Source organism: Pyrus communis, chromosome 13, assembly GCF_963583255.1.
Source record: "Pyrus communis chromosome 13, drPyrComm1.1, whole genome shotgun sequence".
NCBI lineage: Eukaryota > Viridiplantae > Streptophyta > Magnoliopsida > Rosales > Rosaceae > Pyrus > Pyrus communis.
Window position 1 is genome coordinate 13,618,227 of NC_084815.1, and position 22,254 is coordinate 13,640,480.

General features: G+C 37.6%; 2 protein-coding genes across 2 annotated transcripts; both read left to right on the forward strand.

Annotated features, from left to right (window-relative positions):
- The first annotated feature begins 228 nt into the window (after positions 1 to 228).
- LOC137712747 (carotene epsilon-monooxygenase, chloroplastic-like) lies at positions 229 to 4,135 on the forward strand. The gene is made up of 9 exons (XM_068451897.1): positions 229 to 884; positions 1,505 to 1,801; positions 1,904 to 2,101; positions 2,585 to 2,686; positions 2,787 to 2,927; positions 3,057 to 3,164; positions 3,277 to 3,359; positions 3,550 to 3,712; positions 3,824 to 4,135. Exons 1-9 carry the CDS (start codon positions 405 to 407, stop codon positions 3,899 to 3,901), a joined length of 1,650 nt encoding a protein of 549 aa, XP_068307998.1. The 5' UTR covers positions 229 to 404; the 3' UTR covers positions 3,902 to 4,135.
- A 7,900-nt stretch (positions 4,136 to 12,035) lies between these two features.
- LOC137713552 (uncharacterized) lies at positions 12,036 to 18,831 on the forward strand. The gene is made up of 9 exons (XM_068452862.1): positions 12,036 to 12,374; positions 12,849 to 13,046; positions 13,230 to 13,352; positions 13,818 to 13,855; positions 13,939 to 14,107; positions 14,470 to 17,766; positions 17,862 to 17,987; positions 18,180 to 18,313; positions 18,412 to 18,831. Exons 1-9 carry the CDS (start codon positions 12,294 to 12,296, stop codon positions 18,626 to 18,628), a joined length of 4,383 nt encoding a protein of 1,460 aa, XP_068308963.1. The 5' UTR covers positions 12,036 to 12,293; the 3' UTR covers positions 18,629 to 18,831.
- The last annotated feature ends 3,423 nt before the right edge of the window (positions 18,832 to 22,254 follow it).

Consider the following 22,254-nt stretch of genomic DNA (forward strand, 5'->3'; position numbering starts at 1 on the left):
AGATACCGCAAATATTTTCAATTTGAGTACTATTTGTAAGGATGATCTATGAGGTGCAACTTGAAAAATAGATTGTTTGGATCGTCCTTTAAGGGATCCCCATTTTATATTTCAAAAAACTAGGATTAATTGTAAGTGAGTTAAACGACACAATGAAGTAGTTATTTTTGTTGATATCGATCTCATTATTTACGAAAGTTAAATTTAGGAACTTTCGCTTGTAACTAGGAAGAAAGAAAAGAATGCCGAACCTGTTCAAGCCAAAGATTTTCCTTTCTTCCTACCGAGACTAGCACAAGCAGGTGAGGCTGAGTTGGAGATATCGTTGGCTGCTACAAAGCCTACACTGAGTGAGTTTGGTTTTGTAGGGTCGAACAGACTCTCTCCATTCACAGCAGCGATACATGGCTCACTCTCTCTCATCATTCTCCTCCTTCTCTCTCCACCCAATCCCTCCTCCCAAACGCGCCGCCCCATTCCACTCCATCTCCTCCCTCAGAGCCTCCATTGACAACAAGGAACCCACCACCACAAACTCCAAACCCAGCTCATGGGTCAGCCCAAATTGGCTCACTTCGCTCACTCGCTCCCTCACCATTTCCAAAAACGACGACTCCGGCATCCCCATCGCCAGCGCTCAGCTCGAGGACGTGTCGGAGCTTCTGGGTGGCGCTCTGTTTCTGCCGCTGTTCAAATGGATGAACGAGTATGGTCCGATTTACCGGCTCGCTGCCGGGCCGAGAAATTTCCTTGTGGTCAGTGACCCTGCCATTGCTAAGCACGTGCTTAGGAATTACGGGAAGTACGCGAAGGGACTTGTTGCTGAGGTCTCTGAGTTTTTGTTCGGCTCTGGTTTTGCAATCGCTGAAGGCCCGCTTTGGACGGTAATGCTATTCAGTTCCCCGTTTCGGAAGAAAAAAAAAAAACTTGGAAAATTGCTTAATTACAGACGTGGGTTTGTTGAGGAATGTAAGAATCCCATGTCGGAAAATTGACAAAATAAAATATACTATATAATGAATCGTGTTACTCCTAATTGCACCGAGGCCTTTTGTAACAGAACTCCGCGTTTATTGTGCTAGTAGGTGGTAAGATGCAAGTTGGTGACAATATCTGTGATTAGTAGTGAGCAGCTAATCTGTCTCTCTGAAATATGAAATCTTGACATGGTATAGTTTGCTCTGATATGGGTAGGGCTGTTTATATGCTTTGTGTTGTTCTTAGTTATAATTCAATATAGGTGGTGATTTCTTAGTAATGGATATGTTGATAAAGAAGAGCAGAATGTGTCTAGTGAGCTTTGATTTTCTTGATCAAACCGAATTTCGCATTTCATTTGGGTGTTTGCCTTGCTCAACTTGTTTTGTTGAGCTACATGGAAATTTGAATTGTGATCTTAGTAATGCTTCTTGCATGTTTCATGGAAAGATGAAACCAGATATATAGTTCAGCAGGTTTTTCTTTTCTCCCATCTCATTTGGAGTGAATGTCTTATTCGTAATAGGCGAGGCGCAGGGCTGTGGTGCCATCTCTTCATAAGAAGTACTTGTCCGTGATAGTAGATCGAGTATTTTGCAAATGTGCTGAGAGATTAGTGGAGAAGCTACAACGTGATGCACTTAATGGAACTGCTGTAAACATGGAGGACAGATTTTCTCAGTTAACTCTTGATGTTATAGGCCTGTCTTTGTTCAACTACAATTTCGATTCGCTAAATGCTTATAGCCCGGTTATTGAGTCTGTTTACACTGCATTGAAAGAGGCTGAGCTTCGCTCTACTGATATATTACCATATTGGAAGGCAAGCTCTCTCTCAAGTTTGCTAATCTTATGCTGCTGTATTTTTTCCTTTCAATTTGGAATGTGATCACAGTTAGTGATTTCTTTTATTTGGTTGTTGTAGGTTGATGTTTTGCGGAAGATAATCCCAAGACAAATAAAAGCTGAAAAAGCAGTTCAAGTGATCAGGAGTTCTGTTGAAGAACTTATAGCTAAGTGCAAAGAAATTGTGGAAGCTGAGGGCGAAAGAATTGATGAGGAAGAATATATAAATGACACTGATCCAAGCATCCTTCGCTTTTTGCTTGCAAGTAGAGAAGAGGTTGGCATATACTAGCGTTCAATAATAACTGTTCTCTTATCTTGTTAGCATCGACAGTTTGAAAGGTCCATTTTGGATAGGCATTTACACTACATTGACGGAATCAAGCTTAATGTTGAAAAAGGGAACACTATTTATTTTTTTCCAAAAGAGCATTATTGATCATATGTAATAACAGTGTTATGATAGATGATAGCGTATTATCTGCATATGCGTATGTGGAAAATTCTCGTCTCACTTTTCTTCTACTGATATGCTTGATTTGAGATGGACTTTATAAGTATGTAAATGTTTGTACGAGAAAGACTACAGATGTTTCTCGTTATTCATTTTTTGAAGAATTATTAAGACTGAGTTAATGAGCCCAACAGTAATCCAAATCTTGTTCAATCATTAATGTTAGTTGTAAAGTAAAGACTCTGGTCGCTATACTGTTTAGTTGTAAAAGTGAAGATTGAGGACTGAGGATGCAATACTTTTCAGGTATCAAGTGAGCAATTGCGAGATGATCTTTTGTCTATGTTGGTTGCTGGACATGAGACGACTGGTTCAGTGTTGACTTGGACGCTATATCTTCTAAGTAAGGTATCATTTCCTTCTGTGTTTCTCTCATTCCAATAGGTTGCTGAGGTACTGAGTGTACTCATTTTGTTTTTCATGTATTTGATTATTTTCATTATTGTAGAATCCCCACACCTTGGTGAAAGCACAAGAAGAAGTTGATAAAGTTTTACGAGGACAGCGTCCATCCTATGATGACATAAAGAACCTTAAGTACTTGACACGCTGCATAATGGAATCATTGCGTCTCTTCCCACATCCTCCTGTATGTTAAGTTCTCTCTTGTTTATGTTAACTGTAATACAATTAGGAAAATTTGAAAAAACAGTCAATTGTCCAAGTTCGTATCAACTCATGTTTGTTCTTGGTGGTTTCATTCCTCTAATTTATTTAGGTTTTGATAAGAAGAGCTCAAGTAGCTGACGTGCTCCCGGGAAATTACAAAGTCAATGCGGGTCAAGATATTATGATATCAGTATACAATATCCATCGTTCTTCAAAGGTACTATCTTATGTTAAGTTTTGAACAAACTTTCTTGTATTTTACGAATTTCACATTGTATTTTAGAAATTAAAAACGTATTTGGTGTGTATTTTTCCCATGGTTTTACAAGGTGTGGGAGAGAGCAGAAGAGTTTGTACCTGAAAGATTTGATCTTGAAGGCTCCGTACCTAATGAAACAAACACAGATTTCAGGTACTTATAATTTATGCCCTTTTCGGGATGTTGCAGTGCCTAAATAATCTCTGGACTTCTCATCGATAGCATTCTTTTCAAGAAACACATGCTTACAAAGATTCAACCTAGGACTCGAATGGCTTCATTCTTTGCATTTACATAGCCCATTTGGCATAAAATTGTGGTTAAACAGAATTATCTACTGTAGGTTCATTCCATTCAGCGGAGGGCCACGGAAGTGTGTTGGTGATCAATTTGCTCTGCTGGAAGCGACTGTTGCTCTCACAATCTTTATTCAGAACCTGAACTTTGAGCTGGTTCCGGATCAGAAAATTAGCATGACAACCGGAGCAACAATTCACACCACAAATGTAATGTTCTCCAACTCACATGCAAGAACTTTATTACACATCCAAATCTGGATAAGAAATTTAGTTATGAAAGCGCAAATGGTCTCCTAACAGTTTGCTTCTTTGTTGCAGGGTTTGTACATGAAATTAAGCCAACGACAGGCAAAATCTGCATTCGCTACATCATCCTCGTCTTCGTCCGCCTCTTAGCATTCAGTTAATTAAAGAATGCATGTAAGCGGTGGGATAATCCCAGTGCCCCTTAGAAGTGTCAACAGTCTGTACAAGTATTTTACCGGAACAAAGTAGGGATGTTTATAGAGTTTTTTAGCATGATTGTCGCACTTCAAAGAAGTAAATAGATGACACTACCGGGCACCAAATCGAGTTTCATAATTTTTATATGGTATGAAAATATATCTCCTCATCATTATTCTTTCCTAATTACAAATCTCAACAAGACGGGCACTCACTTTTGCTCCGGGGATTCTGTAAAAATGAGATAGATGTAAAAACGTACAGATAATCATATTTCCCTTAAATACTAAATGATATATATTCCAATTAAAGACTAACTATTACACACACGTACAGTGTTGTCGAGTCTAATTTCCCTTTTTTAGAAAACTTCATTTTAGTCCCTAAATAAGATCAACTTTTCAATAATGCCATACTGAAGATTAAAAATTAAAAATAATCATTTGACTCGTGCCCACGTCAAATTATACAATCCATGTCATGTTTAATTTTTTTTCTACAAATTTATTATATTTTTAGTTTTCCTGTATTGCCCTTAGGTATTGACCATTTTGTCTCATTCTTAGGTGCACATGTTTAGTTCATTGTACTCACTTTCTTTGATGTTTTCTTTGTTTGTAGGAGAAATGGAATTAGATATCATTGCCTCCTTCAGGTAGTCCAAAAATGGTAGCAATATCTGCAGCTTTTATCGCCAAACGCTTACCGCCTATATCAAAGCAATTAAGATCCTTATTGTATATCTCTAGTATATCAATAACATCGTAGTCGATCTTCCATGCATCACCTGTCTCAATGCCTTCTTTGTATGTCCTGAACAAGCCCCAAAATGGTGTCCTCTCCATAAGTAGTTCTAGGTGGATAGGTTTGATATGATTTTGAATTTTTGGTAGGCTTCTGCCAAGGTCCCCATGTTAGACCTGTATTGTAGGAATGAATATTCACTCCTCTTCCGTTCCATAATTCTTGTAACTTGTGCATTCATATAAGATGGAAACTCATCAGGGTTTACAAAATGATTGAAATGCATCAGGTATTACAACAAGATGGATTAAATAAGTCCTCAGGTAGATTCAATCATAATTATACAATGGTACCAGCTTTTTCATTCTGAATCGTTTGGACCTACATTATATATGTAATTAATTGAAAGTGTGCCCAAATTGATCGTACCGAATCAAACGGACCTAAACATCATAACATAAGTAATTGAATTCACAACCTAATTGACCGTACCGAATCAATTGGACCTAAACTACAAAACGTACCTAAATGACCTTACTAAGTTGACCGTACCAAATAGATAGAATCTAATTGACGGTACCTAAATGAATTATATGTAACAAACGCACCCTTAGAGTTACAAATTTCTAAAACGGAGCCGATATGTCAATTGTTGGCCTGGGTTCATTAAAAAACAGTTGCATATATACTACCCCTTATTTGATGAATTGATGACTTGATGACTCTACTATATTGCTGTGTTTGGAATAGAGTTTTTGTTTGGAAGGATTACATGCTAGTCATAGGTTTAACTAGTAATCGGGCTTCTATGAGACTGTTTTACGTAAGAAGAAATTATCTTCGTAAGTGTTTATGTTACGTAAAGATGTAGAAATTTATTTGTCAAGTGTTTAATAGAGAATCACTTGTAAAGAAGCATTTCGTAGGTATTTCTCTACAGTGTTTTTACAACCTAGAAGGGCTTTAACGATGTACAAGTGCTTTTATATTTTAATGTCAAACGCATTAAGAAAGTGCTTGTAGTTTAGAAAACACTTTTAGCTCTTATAAAAGTAATCTCAAATGCACACTACTAATATTTTTTTTTTCTTTTTTGTAAGTTTATTTATGGTCCAAAATTCAAAAGCAAAAATGTTAGTGGGTTTGTGGAAAATCCTTAACAAGTTGGAACCAAAGTAAAATTTCTTACCTTCACTTCAGTAGCTCTTGATTCCAAAAAGCTAGCTAGCATTCCACCGTAACCCTAGCTAGCATGTCGGATCAGGCACTCAAATTTCTGTACTAATTTGCTTAATCATGTGCACTAATTATGCTTGATTGCCTTGATTAATTAACATAATACATATTATAACTTGGCAGTGGGTTTTATCAACGTGGACGGATAACGAATGCAAGCTGATAATGGAGAACTGTTACAAAGCACTTCCGGTAGGAGGGAAGCTGATAGCTTGTGAGCCGGTGTTGCCGGAGAAAGTCATCGGACCCGTGCGCTCCTAGAAAACGACATATTCGTGATGACCATCTATAGGGCGAAGGGCAAGAATAGGACTGATGAACTCCGGCAGCTCGGTCTCTCTGCTGGCTTCTCTCATTTCAGACCATTCTACATGGATTATTTCTACACCGTCTTAGAGTTCCAAAAGTGAAGTTTCTTTTGGCTTATATTCAACTTTGTTGTGCTTCTTTTGATTAAGATTTGGACTTGTAAAACTTGTGGGGTTAGACAATTCAATCCAAACTTTCACCGAATTTTTTTTTTCAAATCAGCAATCTTTCCTTAGTGTACGTAGCACTAAGTAGTACAACAAATGAATAGCTGAGGTCGAAGGTGATTTAATAGTTGTGAATATTAAACCTAATAGCTAAAGATGTTGGTGACAAAAATCAAAGTTCGAATTATGTCCACACGTGATTTGCCCGAAGTGTTTATTTCCGTCTCAGTGCCAAGGAGAGGCTTGAAAGAAAGTATGCTGTTGGGGGCCTCCAACAGACAGTGTTTTATTGGAGTTTTTGAGTAGAAATCACAATCTAACTCATTGTCCCACATTGATCATCATAAAAAATTACTTTATAACACTCTGTATCTCTTACCAACTAATGGGAAAGATGAACCATGATAGCAAAATTGGGCTTAAATCTTCAGTTTGGGATTTGGGGTGGATAATTAATATCAAAAAATGGGCAATGGCCCTTGAGGCTCTAGGTGACAATGACTTTATAAGTAATTATAAAAAAATGGGCCTTGGGTTTTAATCACTTCATAACTGAAAACACAACTACAATTCTTGAAAAGAAATGTGTGGGCTATGAGCCGATCTACATAACTAAGTGAATTGGAAATAAAATCCACTTGAAATGTAAAAAAACGAAGAAAGTAACAAAAATTCAAATCATCTAAGGCAGGACACTACTGAAAGAAAGTGACAGCTTTGATATCGGGCTGAATCAAGTAGGGAGGTGAGTAGTCAGTTGGAATTATCGTCAACCTGAATCATACTACGAGGTAGCAGAGCTAGTAACATTTTAAATCTTAGGGATCATAAGAGAAGAAGCTTTGAAGAAATGTTAGTACATATCTATGGTAATTGGCATTTTCCTAGCCTAAGCCGTTGTCTAAGTTGAGTCTTAGATGTTAGAATTGGTTCTACTCAAGTTGCTAAAGATCAAACCCCACCCCTTAATCGTAGTTCTACGATAACTAAGTCACTATCTCAAGTTTAGGACGGTAAGTGCGACTTAGAGACTTTCATGCATTCTTAGGTGGTTTTGTTGGGTTTTTTCCAGCCCATGATAAGTTGTCCTAAGTCTATTGGGAATTAATAGTCTTAGAGGATTAAATTGTTTTCTCAATTGGAGAAGGATTCATAACTAGATTCCAATTAGGATTAGTAATCCTTATTGAAGAAGACCTTTATTATGTCTATATAAAGGGGCTATTGTACTATTTTTAGGAGGGAGCAAAACAATAAATTGTATACCACTCTAGGGATTAGAGTGAGAGAATATTGTAAAGTGTGTGCGAGAGAAAAGAAAAGAGATAGGGTATTTCTTGTTCTTGTTCTTTTAGGTTTTTCGTCAAGTCCTAGTTCTAGAGATTTGGCAAGATTATTGGTTGTACTCATTATTGATATAGTGAAAGATTGTTGTTGCTGTCCCGTGGACGTAAGCACATACTGCCGAACCACGTAAATTCTTGGTGTTATTTATCTTGGTTATTTGTTTTCGATTTCCGGAGTTTGTTCTTGTTTTTCCCATTCTTAAAACGTGATATTCTCAACAAGTGGTATCAGAGCCTGGTTTGGCTGATATCCGTTTAGAATGGAGGGTGCAATTATGATGAAACTCACTCGTTCCAACTGGGTTACGTGGAAATCAAGAATGGAGGACATGCTTTATTGTAAAGATCTCCATGAGCCAATTGAAGGTATTAATAGCAAGCCAGAAAATATGTCTGCTGCCAATTGGACCAAGATGAATCGTAAAACTATTGGTACGATTAGACAATGGGTGGATGAGAGCATCTATCACCATGTGTCTAAAGAAACTGATGCGCAAGCTCTTTGGAAGAAGTTAGAATCCCTCTTCGAGAAGAAGACCGCTGCCAAGAAAGCATTCCTTATCAAAGAGCTTGTCAACATGAAGTATGCGGAAGACGTTAGTGTAACCGAGCACTTGAACAACTTTCAGAACATGATCAATCAGGTAGCCACTATAGGTTTGAATATTGAAGAAGAGCTGCTAGCACTTTTATTGCTAGGATCCTTGCCAGATAGTTGGGAAACTTTCATCGTAACTATAAGCAATTCGGCTTCTAATGGCGTATTGTCTATGGATGCTGTTAAGGATAGCATGTTTAATGAAGAAACAAGGAGAAAAACTTCAGGTGCAGGCGCTGGAGCTGGACAACTCTTTGTCATAGAGAAAAGAGGCAACAATTCTGGTGAGACAAGATTCAATGGCAACTGCCACTATTGTGGGAAAAAGGGTCACATGAAGAAGCATTGTCGTAAATGGAAAAAGGAACAAAAGGATGGGAACAATACTGCAGGTGTTGTGACTTACGATGAAGAGCTTCTTTAATGTAGATGATTGATGGTTTTCTGGCAAAGAAGTCTATAATTGCCTTTGCCAATGACAATGGGTATTGCGATCAGGGGGAGCCTGGTTAAGAGAAGTCTAATCAAGAGGGTCTTGGTTAATGAGTAGTTCGATCAAGGGGAGCTTGATCATGAAAAATTCGATCAATGGGAGTTTGGTCAAGAGGAGCAATCCTATTTCGTTATACCTTCCTCATGGTCTGGAGGGGGAGATTGTTGGGTTTTTTCCAGCCCATGATAAGTTGTCCTAAGTCTATTGGGAATTAATAGTCTTAGAGGATTAATTTTTTTTCTCAATTGGAGAAGGATTCATAACTAGATTCCAATTAGGATTAGTAATCCTTATTGAAGAAGACCTTTATTATGTCTATATAAAGGGGCTATTGTACTATTTTTAGGAGGGAGCAAAACAATAAATTGTATACCACTCTAGGGATTAGAGTGAGAGAATATTGTAAAGTGTGTGCGAGAGAAAAGAAAAGAGATAGGGTATTTCTTGTTCTTGTTCTTTTAGGTTTTTCGTCAAGTCCTAGTTCTAGAGATTTGGCAAGATTATTGGTTGTACTCATTATTGATATAGTGAAAGATTGTTGTTGCTGTCCCGTGGACGTAAGCACATACTGCCGAACCACGTAAATTCTTGGTGTTATTTATCTTGGTTATTTGTTTTCGATTTCCGGAGTTTGTTCTTGTTTTTCCCATTCTTAAAACGTGATATTCTCAACAGGTTTAAATACATACAAATGATTTTCTACATACGCAAGACTGAACTGTCATTTAGTTATATGGTATCTGCAAAGTAATTGGGCTTTATTTGAATTAAGCTAATTAAGTTATATTATATAATTCTATTAACTTTCCTATTATGGCCTAGAATTTAGTTGTGAGTCAATATATAGTTGACTAGTTGCAAGTGACCTTTTACTACAGTGGTGGAAAGATGTTGAGCCCTTGCATGATGACGTGTGTTCAAACCTTATCGGTAACTAATCTAACAAAATCTATCGTTTGACAAAAAAAATATAATTGACTAGTTAACGCTTTAGAAATGAAGCCCATCTATTCTTCTGCCAATAAACTTTGAAAGGCTTCACGAATTAAGGATCATACAAAGCTTGTCAACCTCGAAAGGTGGGTGAAGGCACTTAAAGGACATTGTCTCTAGTTTTGAGAACACATGATGAGACGTCTGTTCAGACCCCAGCAAGAGCTGCTGATCTGAACTCATGAGTTAAGGTACCGTTTGGTACGTGGGACGGGACGGAACAGAGTAGGACAAGGCGTTCTGTCCCACATTTGGTGCGCCTAAAACGGGTGGAACGAGCTGTTCCACGGGACGAGTTTTGGGTGAATTTTCGTTCAACCTCACCCCCCTGGAACGACTCGTTCCACATCCGTGGAACACAAAATTATAACATCTCCGTCTCCTTCTTCTTCCTCCTTGTTTCCATCCGAGGGCATCTTTGATCTCGCTCCGTTCCGTTCCGTCCTGTCCCGTCCCGTCCCGTCCCATTCCGTTTCGTCCCGTCCCGTCTGCATACCAAACGATACCTAAGCGCCGCCGCCCCACTCCCAAAACATCACGAGTCTAGGAAAACTCAAAGACCCTCTGAAAAGTCAAGGTTCAATGGAAGCCCAGTGCTCAATGTCAACTGCATCTATGTAGAATAAGAATACTTAGGTAAGACCAGAAACAAAAGAAAGGCAGAATGTAACAAGCCTTGGATAGGGATTTGGATGATGTCCACTCCTCCCACAACGATGCCTCGGTCATCAAGGTTTAGATCTCCAATGCAATGGTCAATCGTGTCTTGGTGCACAACAGGTATGGGGTTAACATCCTCTTTAAGGATGCAATCGAAAAGGATAGGATCCTAGACAACATCAATAAGAGTAAAACCACTCTCCCCAAAAAAAAAAAAGAGTGAGGTTGGTGGTTCAGGTAGAACCGTAATTTTGAAATTAGTTATTGTAACAACTATCTTTTTCTTTACGAACGTTTTAATGTAAAAAAACATTCAAATTCCCGGAAAAAAAAAAAAGTTAGGAATATTTTAGGAACCACACACAAATAGATAGGTATATATAAAGTTTTGATGTTGAATCTGATTTGGATTAATTAATAACATTATTATAACCATTTAATTGAATTTGAGTCATTGAATTTTTTTTTATTACTGTTAAAATTAATGAATTAATTAATTAAATTTGAAAAAATAACCGAAGAGATGAGACAATCGAAGAATAAAAAGAGTCATGAAATCACATTCGCACATTGCCGTCTTATTATGTGCTGCGCCGCACTGGATAATCCTGCGCAGTTAAAATGACACGCGGGCCCTGTTGTCGCCCATTTGACATGGTTTTGCTACCGCGATGGGCCCCATTTCACCCAAAATCCTATCCGGCGAAGATGAATACCCAAATACCCATGCCAATCCAAAAGAATTGCTTTTCCCTTCCTCAAAATACTCTCTTTGTAGAAGAAATGGACCCAAATTTTGAAATTTATTTTCCCACCCCGGGTTTGGAGACGGTCATAAATGGGCCCACCCATGAGCAAATTTCCGAATACTAATCGCTGAGGTTTTGTCCTCTCATATACACAAGTGAACGCATTGTTCACATAACCGGGCCCACCGGAAAGAGCACATCCCCTTCCCTATCCCACAACCCTCACTTATTACAGTTATATTTTGGTCTACACAAAATACAGTCAGGGAACAAGCTATCTCACTCAAGTTTTAACAATTTTTTCATTATTATTTATTAATATACTCTTAATACGAGACGTACTGACTATTCTATTTGTTTTTGTTATAATACGTAAAATAATACTAACACATAACGTAACTAGTATTCCTATAAAAAATTGTCAACTTTATAAATCTTAATTTTCTGTTAGCATGTCAGGCTTGGAAGCTCTAAATCCTCCTTTAAATTAAATATGAAATTCTCAGTCCCCATTACTCGTACTTTTGTTCCCATTTGCCGTTGCAGAAACGAAAGTATAATTCTTCTCCAGCCAACTGACAATCGCTGACTTCTATGTCCCACGTGTCGCGGAGAGAGCGCGAGTAGAGGAACTGAGCGCGTACACTTGAGGCTGAGGGGGTCATTGTCTGTACAGTACTGAAGTAGGAGATGCAATTAACGCGAGAAAACTGTTTCCGCATTCTCAGTTGCAGGCCGCATAAATTCGATTCTACTCTCTCTCTCCATAAGAAATGGAAGAAACGCCAAAAAGTTGCAAGGAGAACAAATAGCTGCTTTCGCAACAATGACCAGCTAGCTAACGCATTCTCTCTCCCTCTCTCTCTCTCCCCTCTTTGGTTCCCTCGCTTCAGCGAAAGTGATCAGTCAGACATTCTTTGCTTTCTCTCTCTAGCTGGTAATGGTGGTTGTGAGAGAGAAAATGGATTAAGAGAGAGAGAAAGCAATTAGTTATCAGCAACACCAACAAGAAGGAGAGGGAGAGAGAATCTAGAGAGAGAGAGAGAGAAATGTTCAGGCTACACAAGAACAGGCCTGCTAAATCAGGGGAGAGGGTGGATTTCAAGTTCTCCCACTTTAAGGCCCTCCAGGTATTAATTTAATTCCTTCTAATTAATTGTTTGTATTGTGATTAAATTTATTGGTAATTTAGTGTAAAATGTAGCATGTGTGTTTGAATTGTAGAGCTTTATGAAGAATGTACGGAAATTTATGTGAACTTCTATAATTGGAAAGTGCAAAATGATCAGACCAAACTTGCACAACTGTTGAACCGTTCGATTAACAATAAATTATTCGATTTCTATATTTGTATTACGGACACCATATTATGCAATTACGGGATAATTATGTTGCCAGATTGTGAATCAGGACTATTGATATGGTGGAATTATGTGTTTATCTTTATCTAATTTGCACAACGTAACACGTCAGATATCTAGAATTATGTCATTGTGTTGTGTTGAATGGGTTTGTTCTTTGAGTAGATGGAGTTGTTGATGTATTTCTATCAACAAGTAGATATAATTTTTTTGCTTGCTTGCTGATGATATTTGGGATTGCAGGTTCCCAGAGGGTGGGACAAGCTGTTTGTATCAATTGTGTCTGTAGAAACTGGGAAACCAATTGTTAAATCAAGCAAAGCAGTGGTGCGCAACGGAAACTGTCAGTGGACTGAGACCCTTTGCGAATCTATATGGATTTCCCAAGACGAGTCTTCGAAGGAGATGGAAGATTATTTCATCAAGCTTGTCATTTCCATGGTACCGTTATTTTTGCTGATTATATATACCAGAATATGTTATTTTCGACAATTTTCTTAGTTTCTGTGACTCGAACTCGATAAGGAATCTGGTTTATGTACTTGCAGTGACTCGTTTCCAGAATACGAGTTTTTGTTTTTCTAATGTTTATTTCTGATTTCTATATGGATTTTATAATCCTAGGGTTCGGCAAGATCCGGCATCCTTGGAGAGGTTTCAGTCAATATGTCAGATTACATAAGTTCAACCTCTTCTGCTCCAGTTTCTCTTCCATTGAAAAAGTGCAGTTTTGGAACAATTTTACAGGTGCCTTTTCTATGCATTTCTTATTTTTCCAATGTACACCTAGTATGCCTAATTTGCTCAAATCGTAGCAGTCGCTGCCATCTACTTATGTTGAAAATACTTGAATATGTTTTTCTCGCGTCTTAAAAAAATAAAAAGTGATGCTTATCGCCTTAAAACATGGTCTGTTTTTCTCTTTTTCTGGATGTGTGTGCTTGATACTTTCATTGTTTGGTATGAAAAGTTCCTTTTGTACCATATTTACCAATATGAGGGAGGATACTGGCTGGATGGCCTGTTATTGTACATCTAGAAGGATGGATGCGTGTGCATATCGAAGTTATTTATATAAGAACATGATTCCATGAATATATGCATTTGAGTTCTTATTTTCTTTCCAACATCTCTTTCTCCCCGCTCATTGCACTAGAAATTCACCTCGGAGTTGCCTTTTCAGCAGTGTTTGCTTGTCTTTCTTGTTTGCAGGTAAAAATTAACTGCCTGGCACCAAGAAAAAAGCTCAGGTTAGTATTACGCAATTGCTTGCATTAATCTTTAGATATTTAGTTTTATACTTGATAGGGAAGATTTTCTGCACTTTTTTCAGTGATGAAGAGTTAAAAGAGACGAGCTATCATTCAGAAGAAGTAATTGAAAATGGTCATGATGCGGACAGCAAGTCAGATGGATTTAATAGCTCCGCTGTATGGAGTGCTGGATCTTCCTCCAGAAAAGATTTTGGCTTGATCTCAAATCCCGGAGAGCCTGTGAGTCAAGTATGTTTACACTTTCCCCTAATAATTTTTCTTTCCCATTTACCGATCGATCATGTCTTTTCATAATGCTATTACGATACAGCATTACCTGCTTCATTTGGTGGCTTTATTGGGTTTGCTTCATTCAATCCAGAGCATGATCTTAAACTTAAGAGTGTTGTGTTTTTTGACACATCGATTTAGCTAATGACGATTTCATCGAAATTTCATTCAGTTTTTTAGTACTGAAGTGACCAATATCTAGACCATATTAGCTCTATGTTTTGCGTGCTGCAGAACCAGCTGATGGATTAAAATGCTTATTAACAGGCTCTGGTCTATACTTACCATGGAAATTAATACACATTCCTCACTTCTTGTAGGATAGTAGTTTCTCTGCATCAGGTTCACATCGCAGCTATGACTCGGCAGAGGGCTCCATAAGAAAGGATAATATGTCCATGAGAAGCAACCTTAGTGTTGAAGGCAACCACCAGATAGGAAGACAAGATTCAACCACCTCCCTAATTAGTACATCTCATGGAATTTTTCCTGCTGATATTCATTCTCCGTCAGACCATTCATCATTCAATTCCAGGATTAATGGTTCAAGAATTCAGTCTCAGAATTCCCGGAAAGATTTTACAGAATCTTCTTTAAGCACCACTGATTCTTCTAAAAACCTTCTGGATGCGGCAGAAGTTACGATTGAAGAGTTACATGCGGAAGCTAAGATGTGGGAGAGGAATGCCAGGAAGCTAATGCTTGATTTGGATATAATGAGGGCAGAGTTCTCTGATCAGTCCAAAAAGCAGGCAAATATGAATGTGGAGCTTTCAGCAGCATATGCAGAACGTGATGGCTTGAAGAAAGAAGTTGAACACTTGCATTTGTTGCTTGAGAATGCAATGGTAAAACAAACAGCCAGTGAGGATTTAACTTCTCAGGATGGAGGAACACCCGAGATTGAGAAGGCATTCCAAGATGAACTGAACTTTCAAAAAGAATCCGCAGCCAATTTGTCCCTGCAGTTGGAGAGAAGTCAAGAATCAAATATTGAGCTGGTTTCAGTTCTCCAGGAGCTGGAAGAGACAATTGAAAAACAAAAAGTGGAATTGGAGAATCTTTCAGAACTACAGTCGACATTTGGTGATATGAAAAACTTGATCAATTTAACTACTGAGGAAAACAGAAATTTAAAGCTTCAGCTGCAACAATTGCAGGAATCAGAGAACAAGTTGCAAGTCGTGGTGCAACAAGTGGAACAAACCGTGGAAGAGAAAAATCATGAGATAGAGAATGGATCGAGTCTGAACGAACACTCCCTTTTGGATATTGAGACAGAATACAAAAGTAAACTTCTTTTGAAGGAACAAGAAATTGTCAAACTGAAAGCAAAGGTGTCCGAGTCTCTCAAAGAAAGGCATTCTGCAGAAATGGATTCCATCACCATGAGTGGAAGTGAAGCAGATCTGATCAGTGAAATTGAGGACTTGAAAGAAAAGGTGAACGAGCTAGAAAGAGATTGCAATGAGCTGACGGAAGAAAACTTAGAGCTCTTATTCAAGCTTAGGACAGCGAAGCAAAAATCGTCAGGGGGATACGCACCCGTTGAACTTCCAGCCAGTGAGCTTTTAGTAGATTCTTTTACCAGCTTTGAGTCCAAAGTGACTGAAAATAAACCCCAATTACAGAATGCAGAGGAGAAGCTTAACAAGAAAGTGCTTGGGGAGATTACAAATAATAATGATTCTTCAGTTCAAGTACTTGACAGCTTGAAAATGGAACTAGAAAGTAAAGTAAATGAGCTGGGTAAAGAATTGACAGAGAAGACGTTCAAGATAGAAAAGCTTGAGGTGAACTTGCTAACCAAAGTAGAAGAAATCAGTCTTCTAAGAGGGGTCCAAAATGAATTACAAGCTGAGGTTTCCAACCTCCAGAAGGAAAAAATAGAGCTAGAGGAACACATGGAAGTTGTATTAAGGGAAAACGATATCAGCTCTAAGTGTTTGAATGATTTGCGGAATGAATTAATGGTGCTTAGCAGAAGTGTGAATTCCCATGTTTCCACACATAAGGTACTTGAAAGGAAATCTTCGGAGCTAGAAGCTGACAAATGTGAACTGGACCTTCATCTATCAGAGCTTGAACAAGAAAACATACAGTTGTCAGCACGTATTTCTGCACTTGAAGCTCAACAAAGATGCTTGACAGATGAAAAAGAGGCCAATCAGTTAGAATTAGAGAATTCCCAATCTTATTCTCTGAGTCTCCAAGATGAGATTAGTAGATTAAACATTGAGATGGAATCTGATAAAGTTGAACTGAAACAGAAATTAAAGGACTTAGAGAGGCAGTGGTCAGGAGCTCGAGAAGAATGTGAATTTCTGAAAAGGGCAAACCCGAAGCTACAAGCTACTGCTGAGAACCTCATTGAGGAGTGCAATTCTATTCAGAATTCAAATGAAGAGTTGAGGAAGCAAAAGCTGGAGCTGCAACAGCTCTGTTCCCTCTTGGAGGCAAAGTTGAATCAATCGCAGGAGAGCTTTACAAATTGCTCCAAAAGAGTTGAAGTGCTGGAAAAAGATCTTTCTTTAATGCTGGAAAATGTCACCTCAAAAGAGGAGAGCCTGAATTCAGAATTAGATGCACTTCTTGATGAAAACATGAAATATAAGGAGAAACTTACATTGGAAGAAAGTTTGTTCAACAAGATGTATTTGGAGAAGACGATTGAAGTTGAGAGCCTTCAGGAAGAGGTAGAACGACTTACCAAGCAATTTGCTGCTACTCATGAAGAAAGAGAAGGACTAGCTTCAGATGCTGTCCAGGAAGCATCCAGACTTCGAACTGAGAAGGAAATGCTTCAATCTGCTCTCCAAGAGTTTCAATCTAAAGCGATACAGATGGAGGATGAATTGAATATTATGAGAACGGAATCTGAAGCGAAGTTACAAGGCCTATTCGCTGAGCTTGCCGATAAACAAAATCAGGAGTCAACAACAGCTGACCATGAAAAGCTATTGAAGTTGTTAGAGAATTACAAATCAAGTGAAGCAAAACTGAAGACCAATGTGAATGATCTTGAACTAAAGCTTACAGTTTCTGATTATGAATATCAACAGGTGGTGGAAGAATCCACCAATATGAAGGTTCAATTTGAGAAACTAACACGTTGTCAGGAGGAAGTTTTGGCTTTCAAGAATGAGCTGGATGCAACCAAGTTCGAGAAAGAAAAATTGGAAGCGTTATTGGGTTCAATATCTGAGGAATGTGAAGATCTGAAGGCAGAGAAGAGTTCATTCCATGAGAAGATCTCAACATTGGAGAAGGCCTTATTTGACTTGGAGGATTGCCAACGTAATAAAGTTCTCTTGGAGGAAAAATTTCTGCAGATGGAAGGTGATCTAACTGCAGAAGAGGCTTTGTGTGCACAGTATGCCGAGATGAAGAATGAGCTCAACCAGATCAGGAGAGCCAACGAGCAGTATCAGGTGGAAATACAGCTACTTGAGGACGAGAGAAGTGAGTTCCTAAGAAAGTCTCAAGCCCTTGAACAAGAATTGAAAGTGACAAAGGAAGAAAAACAGAAACACAGGGATTGTAGCAGTCCAATTTCCAGCTCATCAGAAGGCGGCACCAGAGTTATTCCTGTTGGTGAAGATATGAAGGTCCCAAAAGTAAGTATCATTTTTTCGTTATATGCTTATTAACAGTTGGTGTCAAGACTGTAAAGGTACTACTTTCTGACATTCTTTGATTTTTCTCTAAACAGAATGAAATGGTGAGGAACAGCATTCACTGTCGTGATTTTAGAAGGAAGCCAATTTTGAAGAATGGTCAGGTGCAAGGAAATGCAACAGATCAGAATTATCCGTATAGAAACCAGCATCAAAGAGAGGTTAGACATTTTATATCTTGCTTCTACAGCTGATCATGCAATGCCAAAATATGTTCTCATTTTCTTTATGTTGTCTTAGTACAACAAGACATACCCATAATAACAGAGTGTATATGAATATATGTTTTTAGTTTCATGTAACTTTGCAAATCGCCTACTTTGTTTTCATCCTTTTACTCTCTGCCATTACAGGATGATAACGGAGTCGAATTTCATGATGAAAGTCCAAATGACATTGAAGAACTTGGTTTAAAGATTAAGTTGCTTGAAGATGAACTTGTTAAGGCATTGGAAGCAAATAACACTTACAAAGTTCAACTTGATATGTGAGTGTAAGAGGAAACACATTAAGTACCATTTGTCTTCTTACGGTAAATCTATTATGTACAAGTCAATTAACAGATATATACTATCACCCCCGCAGGTACTTGTCTGAGGCTCGACACAATCATGCAGATGCTCGTCGAAATTCAAAAGCTGAAGAAAGACACGAACGCTCAAGGTCATCTCTAGAGACGGAACTGAAAGACATTCGCGAGCGCTACTTGCACATGAGCCTGAGATACGCGGAGGTAGAAGCTCAGCGCGAAGAACTTGTGATGAAGCTCAAAGTAGCCAAGGGTGGCAAAAGGTGGTTTTGATGAAACTCTCAGGTAGCTTTTTCGCGTAACTCTGTATATCACAATTTTTCTTCTTCATGAATATGCAAGTGAAGTGAGTGAGTAGAGGAGAATATACGTCGTAGCCAAAGGTGGAAAGTTCACAAATTGTTAATTAGAAGTACAAATTTTAAATAATATGATAGGTAGTAATCAACATTTTGATAGTATTATATACCAGATTATTTGACGCATATATATATTTTTTTTGAACAAACGATATTATCTACACTAAAAGGATGAGAAGTGGGCTAAGTCTCACAATGAACTAACAATAATATGGTTCAAATTTGCTTTTGACAATAATCGAATCTAAGACCTCTCACTTACCAGTAAAGAGGAATACCATTAGGCTGTAGTGGAAAATTAGTCTCGCAAAGTATGGTAGGCATTAGGTAATATTCTTCCAATTTAGAATATTGCTGAAATAAAAAAAAAATAAAAAATTGAGCGCTGCTTTTCTTTTTTGGACCAAGTTGGGCGCTAGTTCACTTCTTATAGAAAGGGAAATGATATCTACACTCTTTTTCTGCTTATACACACTCCTAATTATTTATGTATTTTAATTTTTCTTTGATTAATTGGCCGCTAGGGTCAAATATAAGCACTGTGTGTGCGGAGGGACACAGCGAGCGCGCAAATTTTATTTTATTTTATTTGTGGAAAAGAAAAAAAGAAAAGCAGAAACAAAAGGGAAGATTCCTCCGCAAGGCATTACGCAAGCGATTGAAAGCGTTTTAACATTTTTATTTTTTATGTTTTTTTTTGGGGTTTCTGGTGCCACTATGAGAGCATGAAATGTCACTCGCATTCTCACACCATATAAAGCAAACAACGTTCAAGAAAAAGGCCTACCTAACCTCACACATTTAAAACAAACGCATTACATCACCAAAGTGGTGGATATAGATTTTTTTTTTTTTTTTTTTGGGTGATTGTGTGGAAAATCAATAAAAAGTTACAATATTAACAATATATTAATAATGTTTATGTTAAATATAAATAGATCAATCATATATTATGATACTTAAATGGATTTAAAATAAACAAAAATTACACAATCTGCCACTAGAGTTGGCACCCACTTCAATTGACACCCCATCTCTTATACTTTTATATTTTGGAATATGTTAGTGTCTGTTTCTGATTCTGTTTTAACATTTCGTTTAGATGCTGGTTGCAGTGTCTGTTTTTCGATTTCGTTTTTTCCCATCATTTGCACGCTTCCTATGCTTCACAACTCATGTGGCTCTTGATTTTTACATTTGGATTCAAACACTACAATGCAGAGTTTGTTTCCTGGTTCTGTTTTTAACACTTGGATTCAGACACTACGTTATAGTGTCTGATTCCCATTTTTGTTTTTCCATTAGTCACGCGCCTCCTAGGCTTCTCATCTCGCGCGACTCCTAATTTTTACATTTGGATTCACACATCAAATGTAGTCTCCGATTCCACTAATGTTTATATGCAGCAAAACAAGTATTCAACTTGATGATCCAAAGGTGGGCACCGGGGGGGGGGGGGGGGGGGTGGTTGGAAAGTAGTCCAATTTACACAACATAGATATATTTGGGACTTGTGATGATGACCAAAATGTTTACCAAGAGGATTCATCCGAAAACACCCCAGACCTTCTAGGAATACGGAGTAACAAACTCATACAACCACCATGCTAGATATCAAGTGTACCCCTAATTGAAATAGATACATATATTGTATTGACCCTAAGCCCCTACCACCAATTGCTTCGAATGCCGTCCTTGTCGATAGCAGCGATGTCTCAAGTACTAAAAGCGATTCAAACGACAATAGTGCATCAGATGAGTATACCAACAGTGATTGAATTCAGTTTATAAATTCGCTGTTGTAATATTATGCACAATCCGTTGTAATATTATGTGCAATCCATTGTAATGAATATTGTATTCTATTAATTTAATTTCAGTTCACAATGCAATTAGTACCACATCAAGTATTCTATTAATTTAATTTTCATTTAAAAAAAATAAATGAAGACTTCGACTGAATGAATGGGTCAAATTTCGTCAGGCAATATAACTTTGCTCAACGGAAAGGTTCAAGTTTCGTCAGGCAAAGGTTTGATTTAGGGATTAGGGTTGAGGGTTTAAAGTTCGTCGGGCAAAATGAATGATTTTCTTGGGCAAAGGTGAAGGACATTTTTGCATATTTAATTCCTTCGATGGTTTTCACAGTTTGCAAAACTAATTTCAATGATCCAATCGTCAAACTTGTGGAATATAGTAGGAGATCGTATATGTCAAAAATCACCAAAAACAAATTTTCAGGGATTAGTAACGAGAAGAAATCTGTACACGGTTAGAAATGTATCATCATTATTTAAAGGTTATTTTAGCTCCGACTAATAATCTTTTACAACAACACTCCTCGACCCCAAAAGAATACAATGAAGGGACCTGTTCATCAATTTAAAATAGTTACATAGTGGTTACCTAAAAAATCTTACACTCTACTTAATAGAAGTATAGAATAAACTCCAAGTGTTTGTTGAATATATTGTTTTGACGGGATATGTAACCTATGAAACTAATTTCAACAATCCAACGGTCAAACTTGCTTGAATAGAGTATGAGATCACATACGCCTCAAATCACCAAAAACAAACCTTAACGACACAAAAAATTCAACAGTTAAAAACATATCATCATGATTTCACGGTTATATCACCTTCGATTTTGGTGATTTTTTGCAAGGACGTATTGTAATTAAGGTTAAACCACACACTAAATTGACATTCTCATCAAATTCGATGAACTTTTATCCGTTTGAAAATAAATAAAAAAATTGAAAAAAATCAAATTTTTTGTGTTTGCCTGACGAATTTAGTGAAGTTTGTCAGATAAACATATCTAATATTCGTCAAGCAACAATACTAAATTACGTTAGGCAAACATTCAAATTTCCCCCAATTATTTTTTCAAAATAAAAAAAAAAATTTCAAGAGTTTAGCCGACAAAATACTGTGAAATTCGTCGAGCAAGGCAATTTCCCACAAAATTTTTGGCCAAAAAATTTAACTGCGCCCGATAGCATTTCTATGAAACCTTTGTTGAATGTTCGACGAACAAATTTTTCGGGCAAACTTTAATGGTACACGTGGCATATTTTTAAACTTTTGGCCGACGAAAGTTGGATCGTGCCCGACGAACTGAGAGCCTCCTTCTTCTTCCTTGCTCTACATCAAGGCTCTCTCTCTGCAAATTGTTTCCCCCTGTTAGCTCTCTCACTCGCCTTCTCTCTCACTCTCTCTCTCACTCTTTCACTCTCACAAAGGTATGATATCCCCTGCTTATTTCGAATTCTTTTTTGCATATTACAAATTTTATACTACGAAATTCATTGATTTGTATGTATAAATTTGTGAAATATTTATGAGTTGAAGATGTGAATTCTTGATTTACATGTGTGACTTTGTACGAGGAAGGGCGCGGGAAAAGTTTTTTTTTTTTTTTTTGTTTTTTTTTGTTTTTGGGGGTTTGGGGGGGGGGGGGGGGGGGAATAATAGAAATTTGGAATTATTAGAAATTTTACAAATATTATAAATGTTTAGAAAATATTATAACTTT